We start from the raw sequence: 17,662 nt of genomic DNA, 5'->3' as shown, positions 1-17,662 counted from the left end.
TTTGCTCAAAGCATTGAGAATTAATTTAGAGGGGAAAGCGGTAGACATTCTTGCAAAGGAGATTGTGAGGAGTCGAATCTGTCATTTCTCGCTGACAAGGTTCTAATAGCTCTGCCCCAGTTTTGAAAAGAGAGAGGTTCTTATTACAAAACCAGATCTCAGAAGACATCGGCTGCTCTCGCTGTGGCGTCACTCAGGTGGCCGACACGAGGCCTGCGTTCTGTTCACACGCCACTGCACTGACCTTTCCGCACTTACCTGGGTGAAGGACCTGGCCTTCCTTCACGCTCCTCTAAATGAAGCCTTTATCAGGTCTTAGGAGAGCTCGCCTACCGTACGAGCAAGCCTAGTGCTTGCGTCCGACCGTCCTGTTATCAAAAGCACGATGTCACCTGTATCGATAGCTACGTTGATTTTCAAGAAAGCTAATAGGTGCATGAAAGGCTATTTAAAAAGTGTGCGGGGGCAGGACCCACTGTCCCTCCGTTTGGTCTTTATCCTCTTATCGAAATTCTATTGAAAGGAGGAACTAATTGGGCGTAGTGCTTTGGCACATTCGGATGTCACCCCAGTTCCCAGATGTTTAACTCTGGCTGTGCAGAGGTTTTCATTTTCTGTCTCTTCTGCTGCCTCGATATACATTTCTGCCTTCCTGATATTCACATCCTAAAAGATTCACATCCTGGAAAATATAAATGTTTTCGACTACAGTTTTCAGGAAATATGTCCTTTCTCTCTCCTGCTGCTTATTGCTGACTTAGAATATTTCTGTGGCTCTACCATCTGTACATGGATAGGGCAAGTCCCAACTTTTGCAGAGATTTAGTGCAACCTCGAACTGTTTTGAGAAAGAAAATAGATATAAAATACATCAGAGATTTAAATTAATGTTTGTGGATATGTTAGTTTGCTGATATTCCTGTGTGTGTGCATGTATATATATGTAAATATATATATAGCGATTTTTTAAAAAAGGAAAGAAATCGGACTCGCCAGATTTTATACCACCTAAAAAAAGAATTCAAATGTCTAAGCTGGGCTGCAAGCATTTGTGTTTGAATCAACAAATAGATGTCTTTGGCAGCAGCCAGTGCTACGCTGCAGTGAATTCGAAGTCGGGATGCTCGGCCTAAATTAGCCCCCTAGAATTCCGAGGGGTGCCTACTACCAGCCACAGCTGACAGTGTCACCTTCACGCCATCGTGGCCTTCTCTCTCGCAGATATAAATATATTTCAGTTTGCCTAGAAATGCTTTTATGTGAGGGAAAGGAAAGAGAGAGTGACGTTTGGGTATGTTTCAGGTGGAAGCCAAACTAATTGACAAATTGGACAGCCTGATGTCGGAAGGCAAAGGTGATGAAACGTACCGCGAGCTCTTCAACAGTATGTGAGTAACGTGTTTATCTCGAGTCGGTCCCATCCGGGGGGTTCGGTGTCAGTGCTAAGGAGCTTGAGAGCTGCAGAGGCAGCGTCGGCCCTGCCGGAGCGCTTTGCCTTTGCGGAGTGTGAAATAAAAGATAATGGCCTCACTCCGGTGAACCGATCTCATTATACCGATGATTAGATGTGTCTTCTTATTTTAATCTCTGATTAGGACAGGTCACGTGCTGCATCATGAATCTCATCCTTTGCATGCCTAATCACTTTAGAACCGGGGCTGCAAGATAACGATTTTTAGAGAGGGTCACGCGTGGAAAAGGGAGACGGGCAGTGTGGTTGTGGAGTCCAGGGCGCAGGGCTTTCCAGAGCGAGGTCTCTGGGCCGAGCTGCTGCTGGGGAAATGAGCCCCGTTTGCCCTGTTCTCCGGCACTTGATCCCATTCGGCGATACTGATCGCTCGCTCGGCATCGTGAACTGTGTCCTAAACGTTTCTCGTTAGAATATCACAGAAGCAAGCCATTTCCAGTAAATTCTGTGACTGGGATTTGTATGGAGGATGGAGAAGGAATAGAGTGTTGTAAAGGGACTTGCAGGTTGTCCTCATCAGTGGAATGGGATCGCAGTCCCAGGATGCATTGCTTGTACTGGCTGGTTATTCACCCTCTGTGCGAAATGGCCAGAGAGGATGCCTAAGCAAGTTTTGGTACTTTAGGATTTTAATTCTAAGCCTTGTTTTCTCTACAGCTTTCTGTGGATTTTAGCCATTTTCAAAGGTAGTATGCGTATAAAGAGTTTCTTTTTGAAAGAAGTAGCTCATTGCACCTGGAAAATATTTGCATTTCTTTCAGAAGTGCAAAACAATCTGGGAATACGCTTTCCTATTACAGAATATGCTTTCGTTTGTATTTATGCCCAGGTATCACCTAAAACTAAACATTAATGCTTTAGAACTATTAGCCAAATGCAAAATTCTGTAATTCATTTTACGATCATAAATTCAGAGCAGTGGATATATGAATATATGTGGGTTTGGAAAGTATTATTAGTGACTGATAGATTTCAACTTGCCTGATTCAGAATCATTCTTCAAGCTTTTAAGAAAATTATATTGAAAAGAGAAGCCAAGAAAGCATATGCAGATTTCCGGTGGTGGCGGTGGTGGTATCTGATAAAATACACTCTTTGTGCTGAATCCTGAATACCACCACTTCCCTCTGAGACTGTAATTAAACTGGAACTTGAGATAATTATTCGCCAAGCCCTCGTTCCTTGTTACAGACAAAGCGTCTGTCTTTTATGACAGCAGGATTTTAGTGAGAATTGTGATTACAACCTCATCCAATATAATAAATCGCTTCTGAAAACTGCTCTCACTTCAGTTGCTAGTCCCTGGTTTGAACAAAGAACTCAAAGGAGAAAGCGCTCAGTGTAATGAATCTCTTGAGATCTGCGATTAATTTTTATAATAAATTCACAAGATTAATAAATGCTCATATAGTTCTATAGTGCCTCTCCTCTGCTTTTATAGAGGCCTGATGGCGTGCAATTTGGATTGCTTGTGTATAAATATGACTCTGAAATAGCAGATGTACCTTGGCATTAAAATCAAACTACTAATTAAAATATTAAGAGTCTGTAATTAGGACTATTTTAAGGTGCCTGATTCATTCAGTAGAGATTTTTATTCTTTTGTTGATTTTTAGCATATTACTGGAAATGTTCCCATAAATATTGTACTTTCATGCTTTTATGATCAGCATATTGGGAATAAATAAAATCGAAAGTGATAATTACATATCATTACTACCTGGGCTCAGAAAAGCGAGTGAAAATCTAACTGTGTTTCAGGAAATAATTGCATGTTGCTTCTTTGGCCATAGACATCCCGATGAGTTAGTATAGTCACAGCGAGCCACCACACACGTTATAAATGGGGAACGCACGTCGCTGTGGTCCAGATTCTCATTTGTTCTCTGTAATTCATGTCTAAAGCTTCTTAGAATTTGTTCAGAGCCGGGAGCAGCTTACTGCTTTTTGAAAATGCAATACTTACCAGAAGAGCCATAGGACGAGACTGTAAATTAGCATGCTGCCTTCATTCCCAAGAACTCAGGTCATTTTTCTCTAATCCTAACATCATCTCTGTGTACCCATACTACATCTTTTTGAAATAAGCAAGAGTCTGGATTTATTATTTTTGATAATGCTGAAATTGTGGCTCATAGATGCCAATGGCATGCATCAAAATCGAGTCTCAGGACTAAACTCACTTCCCCTGGCTCTGCTCGATTTGCTCATTCGGCTTTATTTATCGAGCACCCCCTTGCGCTAGGCGGCCGCCCAGGGCTGGGGAGGCAGCAGCGACCGTGCCGTGGGAGCACACGGCAGGGGTACCTCCAGCCTTAGGGGGCCAAAGGGGCTTTCCAGGAGAGGAAACACCCACCTCAACTTCTCCCATAGTCCTTGACTGTGCTTTATCGTGTGTTGCTCTAAGAAATTCAGGGAGTTTCCAAGTCATTTCCAAGATTTCTGTGTGGGGACCACTCATTTTACTTTGGGGACAGAGGGTTAGCTCTATAACACACGCTTTAAGTATCTGGATTTTTTGGATTAAGAGGAGCAGACACAGACATGGGCGTTTTGGACAAAGAGTGATGGCCTTGAACTCAGCCCCGTCACCATACAGAGAGACGTAGGTTCAGGGGCAAATCCTGCACGCCTCCCAATATTCTTCCGCAGAGTAGAAGCCTGATGAGCAGTAGGTCACCCCGTAGGACTGTGGTTTACCCCGCCGCCCAGTGTCGTGGAGCCCATTGCCTGTGTATTAGCAGGAAGGAGTCACTTCGCACTGTTATCAGATGCTTCCTGTGCACTCAGCCCAGGCGTGTGGGCGTGATGACAGACCAGTCACCCAGATTTTCTAGAGCGTCTTCTCTTGCCAACAGCCACTCCTTCTCCATTTGCGTCGGGTAGACTGGAAGGCCAGGCTTCTCGACCCCAAAAGCAAGCCTGAGAGTGGAAGCACACAAGGCGGGTTTCAGACCTGGCCCGACACCGGGGCATTGGGTTAGGCGAGGGAACGGGCTCTGCAAAGCTTTGCCTCTGCTCACGAGAGGATGCTGCCACCCGCTTTCACACTGCGTCAGGAGGCTGTGAAAACCCATGAAACTCATGCCCATAAGAGAAGTTTCCAGATATTTTTAGAATGATTACTTAACTTGAGTTCTTTGTTTTTCAGCCTCTAAAGTAGATGCGGTGTGGGCTGTCACTCGGGGGAAATGTCTGCATCAGCCGGCATTGCCTTGGCACACAGATTGTCATTTGAGCACTTGGTTCAATACCAATTTGGCATTGAGGCTTGAAACAGGTGCTGTTCAGAGATTTTTTTTAAAAAAAGGAAAACACATTTTAAACAAACCAGAGGACCTTTCCCTGGGGGATTAGTCAGGGCAAGCTGCATCCTTCCATATGCTACGCTCCCTTCTTAGTCTAGATGACGGTTCAGAATCAACCAGAAAAACAAGTGACCGGAAATGCACAGGCATCAGATGAGACAAGACAGACGGCTGGACACGAGAATGACAATAGCCAGAAGAAGTGAGAATTGGGGAGGAAAGTTGGGAGAGAACGTAGCCACGGGCCCCCCAAAACGCTTCGCCAGAATAGCTTTTTTCTCTAAAGTCTCTTTTCCGAAGCACAATATGTGATAGGCTGAGATCGTGCCTGTTTTCTGTGTTATCTCTGAAACCGAGATGAAAGACAAACGGGGTTTTAGACGGCAGCGAGCGATCACGAAGTCCGGAGGGGTAGGGCAGAACCCTGAGCTGTCATGCTTATGTTCTAACTTTTGCCATCGGGGGAAAGTTCAGTCATAGAGGCTTTGCCAAGCGTGTGGTGAATTTGCCGAGAAGCGGAAATGAAAATAAAGCAGATCCTAATTGCTGTGGTTGTTATTATTTTGTGTTTACATAGCGCCTGGGCTCCAAGGTGCGTAAGATGAGGGGGAAATGCAGGAGGGAGCTGTGGCTGAGTTCTTGTCAGCAATCCGCTGTAACCACCACAGAGAAAATCCTCTGTGATTAACGGCAGAGTGAATGAAACTGTTGCGTGAGTGCACAGATAGTACAATATGTATCGAGTGGGCAAATGTTAAACGCGCAGCGCAACGTCATCCCGTCTGTACAAGGGTTTTTCTGGAGCAGTTGCGTTGCAGGAAAATTGCTTGGATGAAGATGCATTCCGCTGAGAGGTAGGAAAGCATTTCTATGTGACTACAGCAAGATCTGACTTAAAAGTGAACTTACAGGTACTCTGTTCTCGCTGTTCGCAGGGTCATTTGATGTGGCGAGGCACAAGCCCTTTAGCGTTAAGAGAAGCTAGGGGAAAAATGTCTTTGAGCTGTGAGGAGCTTGTCTATTTTGAAAATATGATTATGTGCATGTGTTCGTATTTTATGACTTGGATAATCTGAAAATCAATTTGCTTTGTCAATGCTTCCGGGATTAGAATTCCGCTATTTGGTCCCTATCCTAGGTAAGACATTGTTTGCAAATCGTGCTACTTATAAGATGTTGCAGTGGTTGCTAAGGCATTTAAGGTACTGATGAAAGTAAAATGGTTGTCATGGTGACTGATAAAAATAAATGTTGAAAATGCCCTGGGTTCTTTCTTTTCCAGTCTCCTGAAGAAAATTGAGCGGGAAACATGGAGGGAGAGTGGCGTCTCATTAATCGCCACTGTGACCCGCCTGATGGAGAGGCTGCTGGATTACAGGTAAGCCGAGGCTCGTGGTTCCCAGACGTGCCGCGTCCCAGGGGGAGACGAGGGTCAGGGCACAGGCAGCCGTGCCCTTGAGTTCAGCACGTGAATTGATGAGCAGACCGGAACCGTAGGCGGTGAGAGAATGGACTTTTCCCCTAGCTGGTTCGGAGCGTTTGGTTTGTCTGCCCCCGTCTTTCTGTTTTGTTTTGGTTGACAGTTCTTTCAAAGTCTTAGGGAATGGAGAGGGTTCTAAGGGTCCTATTAGTAAAGGGGCTCTTTGTTGTTGGTATGTAGATTCGCCCGTTAGGACCAGTAAGTAGACCCGTCAGTTTCGGGGCAGAGACGGTGTCATGCGGAGCTAACCGTACGACGTGCTGCTTTCACAGTCATCATTCTTTCAAAAAAATTATCTAAACCGTTAGAGCAGTGTGTTCCACTTAAATGCGTGGTGTTTTTGTTGAATTTGAAGAATAAAGCCCTCATTCCCGTGGTGGATGGCCAGGCCTGCCAGCTCACGCCTCACGCCCCCCACCGCACACGCACCTCACCGGAGACCTCGCCGCCTCGGGCAGTTTCTCCAGCCTGCTGAGCCTTTATCTGAACAGCAGGTCGCCTCTGGTGGCTGACAGTACTTTTTCCCCCCCAAAATGAACAATCTGTACCTGCCCCTGGGGAGGAAGCCCGAGCTCTGACTCCCGCCGTTTGTTTTCAGGGACTGCATGAAAATGGGGGAGGTGGACGGCAAGAAGATCGGCTGCACAGTTAGCCTTCTGGTGAGTGAAACGCTCCCCTCCTCCTCCTTGCACACTAACATTTGTTTCTTACAGACATACTGTGTTTTGTCTGGCGTTGATCCACAGTGCGTTTTTATCTGGATGTGTCTTAGAAGAGTTTAGAAGTGTTTCTGAAAGAAGCAGAGCGAGCTGTAGGTTGAATTAGAGCCCAAAAAAATCATCGGCGCCGGGCGCTGCGGGCTGCCTTCCCCGCAGCGCTCTGCCGGCCGAGCTCGGTGACACCGGAAGCGAGGTCCTCGTCCTTCTGCCCCACGCTTTGTCGTCCTGGAGTCTTCTGTCGCTGGCCACGGAAGAAGCACCATGTCCAGAGCAGAGGCCTGTTTCCTTCTCTGCAGACGTTTCCCTTCCATCCCCCTGGATCCGTTCTGCGTTTTAACACGTCAGTCATCTCCCTTTGCGAATAAACGGCAGTTTCCTGTTAAACGCACTCACATGCGCGCTCTAGCTGCTTTGCAAATTAAATTGATAATGCCACTGTTATGAAGGTTTGGATCATAAGCAGGATGACCATGTAATTTATCACCCAAACAGGACATTTTTGAAAGGAAAATATGATGGGAGGCTGACAGGCTGAACCAGACCTGTCCTTGGAAAACTACATTTATATGAAAATGTCTCCTAACTAACAAGTAGAGTGACATTCTCACCACAGGGCAAAAGAATGATCGTACAATTTAGACATTGATTTTTCAGGTTTTACTCTAGAGTAAAGTGGTGCTTTTGCTAAGTTTCCTTAATCAGGTGTGAGATGGAGGAACACGTGACTCTAACTTTGCGAGTGTCACGGCCCCTTGGTCTTACTCTGCAGAAGGAATGGAAGCTCACCGTCTGTCACTTCCGCAGATAGTGCCACGCGGTCCTTTACTCTCCTTGCTTTGTTGTGTTTTCCCGCATCTTGAAAACGTGCCCTGTGCCCGCTCTGGTTCTGTCCTGTCCTGGGTCGCTGGCTTCAGGCTTGTTTTCTGTTCTGTTTATTCCCCTCACGGCCCGTCCTTGGCGCTCAGAACTTCCACTTTGTCATGACTGTCCTTTTACCGTTTCCCTCATTTATTTTCTTGCCGCGCCGTCCTTCATCGCGGGGTATGTGACTCACCCTCTTTCCCACGCCCACCGTGTCCTCACTTCGAGTTTGTTACATCTCCACCTCCAACATCAGTCGCTAAAGGTAGTGGGACCCGACGTCCTCCGTCACGCCACACCTCGTTATGCACTTTCTTCCCCGTTTTCGGTCACCGGTTACCGCCGGCGGTCCCCTCCAGGCCATTAGGCCGGACCCACTGGCTCAGCCCGTTGACCTCTCCCCTTAGCTCTCATTTCCAACCTTGAACGTGGTCATCCTCACTTTCAAATCTCCCGTCTGTATTTCCCCAGCTTTTTGCCAGCCTTTCACCACGGTCAGTATCCTGACCTTGAGCTTCCTCTCCATCCCTCTGCTTACACGTCAGTGTTTGGGGAGAAAAGCCAAGTTCTCTGTAAGCTTTAGGTCTTCTCAGTTTGTGTCCTTACTCCCGCTGTCCCCTCACTCTGGGCACAAAGTCTGATAAATAACCTCAAAGGAAAGCTTTTACCTTTTTTCCAAAAGAGTCTTTTCCTGTCGTCCTGAACTTTCACAGTGTCTACCGTTTGAAGGAGAACGGATAAATGCAGACCCTCAGTTCGTTTCCTCGGTATAATAAGCGAGCATTTCCTCGGACGAAGGACTCACTACTCGCCCTCAGTGTGCTTACTTGTCTCCCAGCGGGAACAGACCCGAGACTTAATAAAGTCAGTGGCCCCATCGGCATTTCCTCGACACAGAGAAGCTATCTGGCTAGCTTTGCACTTACCGTTTTGAAAGCCGTTCTAATTCTAAAGCTGTTCAACTAGCACGAGAATACTTACTATTAAAGGACCAAATATATAATGTTGAAGCCACTCTTTCGTGCTTCTAGTCCATACGGGAAGTTCTTGATGCTTTCCAACAGCATTATGATTCTCTTCCATTGCTTCCTTCCTCCTAGAGATTCTTCTTAATTCTGGAGAGATCAACTCCAGATTGTCTCCAGGAGCTTTCTGGCTTTCTTTACGAGATCGGAGTTAAACTGTAGTGTTAAATTGGTAAAAATGCATCATCTTTGACATGACTAATGCTAGGAGATGGCATTATTCTTTGTGTCTCAAGTTTTGCCAGACATATGTGAAATATTCTCATCCGCTCATGGGAGAGATTTTTTCTTTTTAAAGCACTATTCATTTACTGAGCGATCACTTATTTTGTTCTCAGAGAAAGCTGCTTCTTACCAGAAAGCTATGTGAGCAAATCATCCTTTAATAATGTAAAAACCTGCTAAGGGGCCGTTAGACTTGTGTTTACGGTCCAACAATTCTCGCTAATTAAAATGATTTGGTAATAATGAGAGCTGAGAGTAGCATTATTTACTTAGCCTTTTAAAAGAATGCCAAGTTCTGCGGGACGCAAGGGGAAAAGGGGGAAGGATAATGGTATAAACTAGATGTAACTCAATGTCAGCATTCCAAGGCTAGAAGCGCCCTTGCATTGAAGAATGGACACCTGTGAGGTGGGGTCCACAACGCACGTTGACAGAAGGTCCTCAGGCCTCAAGCTCAAGGATAATCGAATAGCCACAACGGCTGCTTGAGTCCCTTACTGAAGCCCTCGCTAGCGAATCAACTTCAAACCCCTCCAGAACTCCAGGCCTTTCCCGCTACGCAAGACCTGTCGCTCCGTCAGGTCGCAGACGTGTGCCCCCATCGCTACCCACTTTCCTTCTGACGCCGAGGAGCATTAGTCAGCACGACGGCGTCGACACTGATCGTAGTCAGACGCCTAAGGCAGGGACCTCATAACGTGCAGCGAGCTGCCCCCCGCGAGCCTCGCGGGGGGTCTTGGCGCCACGCTTTTTCTGCAGTCCACCTCCGTGGACGTTGGCCGCTGCGTTTACTGCGTTCCGTGAGGACTAATGTACTTTCTAACGTGGTGCAGAAAGAGATGTGGATGCTCATACTCTACCTTTAAATGCCTGCAGAATGTGTTCCGGTGAGTCCAGTTGAGCTTTTGATAACTAATATTAAAATTTAGTGAGGTTTAGTAAGGTCGAGATACATTTTTATAAGTAAATAAAGTATTTTCAGGAAGCATGCCTCTATGAGAATAATGTGAAACAGAATCTCTTGTTATTAATCCCTTTATTTTTTGGCAATAAATTAGAAACATTTAAACTCTAGCACAAGTAAGAAACTCGAAATAACACCCTAACATTAAAGAGCTTTTTCATTTACCCTCTTTCCCATGATTCTTCAGGGGGAAAAAAATGCTTTTACATTGTTTTTACTCATCCTTATATATGTATCTTAGAAACTTTTCTTTAGAGCAAAAATGTGTCTGAAACTCAAAGAAACTATCCTTCGAATATTACTGATTAAGTTTAATAAACTGGTTAATCTATTACATCTTTTACTGTTTTTTAGTTGAATAGGCTGATTGTCCACTGGCAATTAAACCATCAAAAAATAGTAGAAAGTCACAAAAGAGATGTGAATCAGTGGTCATAACACCCTGCAAAAGTTTCCGGCGTATCCAGTGATTTCTAGGTCACGTTTAACACAGAGTTGAATTGGAAAGACATCACCGGGCCTCCTTGATATTTGTAACGACATAGATATGAAAAAAATGCATCACTTAATTCTCTTGGTTCAAACCATGAATTTCAGCAGAACATTTGCAGACCCGACTGTTGAGGAACAATCCACACTTGTACTTTTTTTTTTCCGGCGTATCCAGTGATTTCTAGGTCACGTTTAACACAGAGTTGAATTGGAAAGACATCACCGGGCCTCCTTGATATTTGTAACGACATAGATATGAAAAAAATGCATCACTTAATTCTCTTGGTTCAAACCATGAATTTCAGCAGAACATTTGCAGACCCGACTGTTGAGGAACAATCCACACTTGTACTTTTTTTTTTTTTTTTACAGAACTTCTATAAGACCGAACTGAACAAGGAAGAGATGTACATACGCTACATTCACAAACTCTACGATCTGCATCTCAAGGCACAGAACTTCACAGGTAACTGTCGCCTGGCGCAGGTCGGGCAGTGGGCTGGACACGGTAGTAAACATGATACGTCCTCTGCTTTTTATAACCGGGGCTGCGGAGTCAAGCGCTTCCGTTTCAAAATTAGATGCGTTTTTTATGCCGTCTGTCGGTCTTTTTCGTTCTCTGTTTCTCAACCTCCGTGTCAGATAAAAAACCGACTATTAAAAATATTTTTTAATTGCATTTACTTATATTTCTGTGTATTCCATTTTCATTTATATCCTGGCTTTTTTATTCTGTCTCTTTACATAGTTCTTTTAGAGGTTGCTTTTGGGGTTACAACACACATACCTGACTTTCCACAGTCTAATTAGAGGTGGGGCTTTACTGTCTTGGAGATCCCTTTACCCTCTCCATGGTATGCCGTGTTTGTCACAGGTGCTGTATCTACATACCTTGACAACCCCATCAGGTAACGTCATAATTTTCGCTTTCGACGGTCACACCCGTTTTAAAGAGCGTGAGGTGATAGGGACCGTCCATTACATTTCCTCACATATTTGCCACTCCTATTATTCTTTCTTCGTTTGCGAAGTTCCTGGTTTCCCTCTGGTACCCTTTCGTCCAACCCAAAGAACTTCTTTTAGTATTTCTTTTAAAGCAGATCTAGCGGTGAAGAATTCTCTTAATGTGTTTTTTTGTTTGTTTGTTTATTTGAGTTTTGTTTTGTTTTGATTTGAGACTACCTTTAGCAGGGTATGTTTGCTGGGTCTAGAATTCTAGGTAGAGGATTCTTTCGTTTCTCTACGTTGAACACGTTCTCTTGTCTTCTGGCCTCCGTGGTTTCCGCTGAGAGACCTGGCGTCATTGAAATCGATCCCCTGTACGGAATATGTAATCTTCTCTGGTAGTTTCAAGATTTTATGTTTGATTTTTCAGCAGTTCGATTATGGTATTTATGGGCATGGTTTTCTCTAAGTTTATCCTATTTGGGTCTGCTGAGCTTCTTGAATCCAGAAACATTATTTCCTTCACCAAATTTGGGAAGTTTGGGGAGATTATTTCCTCAAATATACTTTCCGTACCAATCTCTCTCCTCTCTTTTGGGACTGCAGTGACGTGAATGTTAGGCCTTTTCGTGTGGTTCCACGAGTTCCTGGGGCTCTGTCCATTTTTTCCCCGCTACTTCTTTCCGTCGTTCCGCTGAGATGATTTCTGCCGGTCCATTCACTCTCTGCCGTCATTGCCATTCAGCCGTCGAGCTCTTTCTGTGTAATTTTAATTTTTGTTATTATCGTATTACTTAGTTCTAAAATTTTCAATTGGCAATTGTTATTTTACTTATTTATTTTTTATAGCTTCAAGTTCTTTGCAGGGAACTTCACGCTTTCTGTTCAAGCGTTCGCTTCTGCTTCAAGGAGCCTGGTTACAATAGCTACTTGAAATCATTTGTCAGTAATTCCAACAACTGAATCATCTTGGGGTTGGCATCTGTTAATCGCCTTTTCCTTTGAGGTTTGTTTTGTTTTCCTGCTTCTTTGAATATCAAGTAATTTTGAATTGTATCCTGGACAATTTTATCTTATGAGACTGTGGATTCCGTTAAAATCTCCTGGAGAATGGACTTTTTTTTTTTTTTTTTAAGCAGACAATCAATCCAGTTAGTTTTAAACCTCACGTTCTTAACCACCTTCTGAAGACTGCGGTCCTGATGTCGGTTTACTTTTCAAAGGCTTTGCAGTCCTGTTCTGGGCCCTCCTGCATGTGTGTCACCAGAGGGAGTCTGGGACCGAGACACAGCTCTCCATCACAGTTCATTTCTCAGAATCTTTTTTTGTAGACTGTGGTCTTTTCTGAACGTGTGCCTCTGGGGAGTGAGCCCCGGATGTCACCCTCAGGACTTTAAAAGCCCTTTCTCCACCTCCCTTCTGTCTGTGATCTTTCTCATTCTTCAAGTCTCTCCGGGGCTGCTGCTTCTAGTAGTCTGGCTTGAACAAAGCCCAAATACTCAAAGCCAAGGCTTGATGTACTCCCTACGGTTGGCCTCCTGGGGACCAAGCAGCAAAAGTCAAAAGCCTGGGGAAGCTGCCGATGCTACCGTGGTCACCCCCAAGTTACCACCGCAGGTGTGTAGTATTGTTCCCAGGACTCAGCATGGACCAGAGAAGTCAAACGCGCCCCGTCCCACAGAAGGGCCTCTCTGTCCTCTGGCTGGAGGGACTTGCCTTGGAGTTGTTTCCTGCTATTCCCATGCGCAGTAGCGGGACACAGGGCAGTCTACACCAGGAGGTAGGAGAGGCAAAAGTAAAACCAGGCGATCACCACTCTATTGCCCTTATTTGTGTATTGTTTTTCCTGCTCTCGTTGGCTTTTCGGAGTCTTCCAGCGGTTGCTTTCTGTAGTCGGCCTCGAGTTTTTCATCGCCCTCACTGGGAAGGATGGGACGGAACGTCCTCACTGCGTCTTAACACAACCTGAACCCTTTAACCGGCGTTAGGAACCACCAATCTTGGTCATTCTCCACACCTGTCTTCCACGGGGCTCCGGAACTGTGGCCGCTCCCTTGGCTTTGAGCAAAGGGGTCCTTTCTGAAACGGCACTCGTGTGCTCAGAATTGAAGGGTGCCTCTAGCTCGAGTTCCGCTCTCCCCATTAACAGCATCGCTGTTGGCTCAGTCTGGAGACCTTGCCACTGTCCCTGACATAGGCCTCCTCTTAACCTCCGTCAAGGAATCATTCGTGAAGTCTTCCCGATTTTGCTTCCTAAGCGTCTCTCAGAATGATTCCCTTTCATTGTTTCTACTTTCTCTGCCTGAGTTGGGCTTTTACCATCTTTCTCATCTCCCACCTGAACAGCCATCGGCAAACGTCGACCTGCAGACCAGCCACCTGATTTTGTAAAGAACGTTTTCTTAGGACACAGCCAGACCTCTTATTTACATAGTGTCCGTGGCTGCTTTTGTGCAGTGGGAGAACCGAGTAGCTACAGCAAAGGCCATGTGGCCCACAAGCCTGAAACATGCCCCGTCTGGCCTTTGACGACAGTTTTGCCAGCTCCATCTCTAGACGGAGCTCTGTCATCCATGCTCGTCTTCTACGAAAGGAAGCTCGACCTCTTCATTCGAGGTCCATCGTAACTGAACGATGCTGTGTGCTCGGCCTCATCTTGACCACTTGTGTGCGCTTCCTTTTCGTCCTTCGGGACCAGCTCCTGCATCGTCTTTTCCACGAATTCTTCACCTTCCTGCGATTCTCTTCCTTCTCTTCCCCTCACCAACCCCATGCCCCGCCACCCACCTTTCCTGAGCCGAGTGGATGTTTCCAGTTCTTTTCCCTTGCAATTTTTCAGATGTCCATTAAACTAATGTTTTATTTCATTGTTTTTGTTACTAGTTATATAAGATGTGTGTGTGTGTGTGTGTGTGTGTGTGCGCGCGCGCGTGGGCAGATAGACAGACAGACAGACAGACAGACAGAGATATCTCCCACTAAAGGGTGAGTTCCTTGAGGACAGAGATGATGTTTTCTTCTTAGTTTCTCGGTTCTTAGAATAGTGCCTACAACATGAGATTTAAATAAATGCATCACTAATGAATGCACTCAATTAAATTTTAACACCTGGAAAGCAGACTTTTCTCCTTCAATACTGGTAATTCCCTCATCTCTAAGGAGGTCCCAATATCTTTTTACACTGATGTGCTGATAGTTTTGGTTAAATATTAGACTAAGAGTTTTGAGCTGATTACGTTATCTGAGAGTTTAAATGGTCATTTTTTAGGCAGTTAGTAGCCAAATTTTAAGAAAAATGGTGAACCTACTTTTTATACGTCTGGAAAAAAAAACTGGGAGGCTGGTTTTATTTAAAGTCCATTCCAAAAAAAAAAAAAAAAAAACTGAGAAGGAACCGATGACAGGCTCTTACAGATAGGTAAGTTATATTCTGGTTCTCTGAGACGAAGTCCAAACCTGATTCTATGCTGGGAAGGGGTAAACCTTTTTCTTTAATTTGTTTGCAGTTTTTATGTTCCCCAAAGGCATAAGGAAGAGCTCCTTTTCCATGTAACATTCGATTCCTCCGTCTTCTTCCTCATTTTCGTGTGTCCTTGGAGAGCGTGAACTCGGTGGAGGGTGTTTCTGTCTGCACAGGGCTCTGTGGAAGCGGCTCAACCCTTCGCAGCCGTTTGCAGTGGGCTCTCTATTCCCCGTTCACCTTCGCGCTGCTCCTGTGTCATCCTTTCCTCGTGCTGGTCCCTCACCGTGTCCCTCTCACGGCGATGGAACCAGAGGCTCGTACAAGGTTATGTGGTAATGCCTTTCAATTATAAACACTTTGGAAAAGACGATCTGTTGGAAATTTTGCCTGTGATTCATTCTTCCCTCTTCAATACATAATATTGTCTTCTAAAGATACAGAGGAATAAATATAGAACATATTACAATAAAACACCTACGGTTTGCTAATGTGTTCAGAATCCTTCTCAGGAGTCTGCTGTGTTGTTCATGCCTCAGAGGTGAATGTTTTATTTAACGAACATTTTCTGTGGCTTCTTTTACACACACTGTTTACCCCAGATATTCATCATCATTTTCTTGAATCAAATTCTGAAACAGGTGTAACTTGTCGGCACGCCTCCCCAGGTCCCCATGCGGTCGTTGGTCAGCTTCCTCCGATGGCCAGCTTGTTCTCCCACACTGGTCCGGGGGAGCAGCTCGCCCACACCTCTGATCATCCCCCGGACCATCCCAGGGCAGTGGTGGCCTAGAAAGCAGTTTGGGGACTAGAAACCCTTCATTGCCATTTTTTTTTTTTTAACTTTTTTATTGTGGCAAAATGTAATCATATCAAATTTACCGTCTTGACCCTTGTGAAGTGCGTAGGTCGGTGGCGTTACGCACATTCCCATTTTCCTGCAAACACCGTCCATCTGCAGAACGTTTTCATAATCCCAAACCGAAACCCGTTCCTATTAAACAGTAACTTCCCATCCCGCCTCCCCTCCGAGTCCACTGTTCTTTCCGCCTCCATGAGCTTGACCTTCAGTGCCCTTTGAAAGCCATGTCCCGCCGGCAGCCGTGGGCTTCAGCCGTGGAAGAGTTCCCCTCTGTCCTCATGTTTGTCATGTAAAATGATCCGTCTCCAGGATATTTTCTGAGTGCTCAGGTGCTGGGGGCCACACAAAAGGAGTCCCAGAGAGTAAGGTGATCATTCTCGAGCTGGATCATTAAGAGAAAGGGGGAGTTATGTGGCAGCTGAGGGAGAAAGCCTTGAAGGAACAGGCTGTGAGCGGGGCTGTGAGTCCGCGGGGGGCTTGTGAGGGCAGCCGCCACCGCTGGCTCAGAATGTGGCTGGAGGAGCAGAGACGTTCATGAGGTTACCTTAGCTGTTCGGCGTTCATCAGAAGGACGTATGGGGAGTTAAAGGTCAGAAGAGCGAACCGGAAGGCTTTTCAGACATAGCACCGATCTTATGACCTGGTCATTATTACCTTTCTCGTCCTGTCAGAAGCAGTTTTTCATGGCAACCTACGTCGTGCCCATTCAGCTCTGTTTGTGCGTCCACCCGTTAAGTGACACCCTTTAGTGGACACTGTGTCCATCTCTGGATCAGGCCACGTGTGTCTCATTCATCAGAGCTGATGACGGGATCGAGGGCCCCGGCCTGGGGGCTTCTCGGAAGAGTCAGCGGTGGCTCCTTCTCGCCTGTGCTCTGTGAGACAGTGGTTAGGGGAGTGGTTGTGGGGACGGCATCGCGGCCAGCCTTCTCTGTCCCGTTAGGAAGCCTAAATTTATGCTCTTAGCTCCCGAGTCACTGGCTAGTTTTTAATCAGGGGAGCAAAAAGGTAGACTTCATCGAAGGAAGGTCATATTGGTTACAGTATGCCAGCTGAGCAGAGGGCGGTAAGAGACCGCTGATGCGTTATGAAAGGTCTTGGCACAATCGTAGAAACCAGGAGACTGAGCTCACAAGGCAATTGAAGAGAAAAAGGCCAGAGCCTGTCTCAGGACTGTGACACTCACGAGGCAAGAGAAAAGCGAAAGAGACCCAGCCCTTTCTTACTGTAGCTACTTATGGCCAAATCATAGCGTTCGAATTAACATGTTACTTTAGAGCTTTGTGTGTGGTTTACCCTTAAGGCAAATAAATGAAGAAAAAGAATCACCGTTTATTGATATTGTGTTAAAAGCTCCTACTATCTTTTGAGAGCCATATAGGGATGGTAGTTAAATGGATTAATAGCGTCAGGGTCTGTCCATTCTATTCAATCTAATAAATGAGTTGGTTATTACAGTGTCAGAAGGAGAAAATTATCACAGTCCTTCATCAACGACAAGGAATTCCGGTCCCCTTTCTTGTTCTATTTGGCCATATTTATGGCTCAGGGAAAGAAGAGACCCGTAGACTGTATTCTATTATATGTACTCTCTCTCTGTCAGTTATGCTTAAGCCCACAGGTCATGATTTTCACGTATATATACAGAAAATCATCCCTTTAAATGTTTCCCCAAGAAATTTCAGCCACACCAAACATGTAATGATTTCAGCAGCTATTGCTGAAGATTTGCGGGGCCAGCAAGGGAAGTCATGTCACACAGCCCACAACAGTTTGTCTGTCTGTCTCTGTCTGTCTGTCTCTCTCTCTCTCTCACACACACACACACACTCTCTCTCTCTCTCTCTTTCCCC

General features: G+C 45.5%; 1 protein-coding gene across 1 annotated transcript in view; it reads left to right on the top strand.

The window, feature by feature from the left end:
• DOCK4 (dedicator of cytokinesis 4) overlaps positions 1-17,662 on the top strand; it is a 194,114-nt gene that overhangs the window by 143,640 nt on the left and 32,812 nt on the right. The window contains exons 30-33 of the mRNA XM_025046816.1: positions 1,303-1,388; positions 6,059-6,154; positions 6,855-6,915; positions 10,915-11,008. Coding sequence (XP_024902584.1) covers positions 1,303-1,388; positions 6,059-6,154; positions 6,855-6,915; positions 10,915-11,008 — 337 coding nt within the window. The remainder of the gene's footprint in view (positions 1-1,302; positions 1,389-6,058; positions 6,155-6,854; positions 6,916-10,914; positions 11,009-17,662) is intronic.

Source organism: Pteropus alecto, unplaced genomic scaffold, assembly GCF_000325575.1.
Source record: "Pteropus alecto unplaced genomic scaffold, ASM32557v1 scaffold21, whole genome shotgun sequence".
NCBI lineage: Eukaryota > Metazoa > Chordata > Mammalia > Chiroptera > Pteropodidae > Pteropus > Pteropus alecto.
Note: the sequence above shows the minus strand (reverse complement) of the source record. Positions and strands in the feature narration are given on the sequence as shown.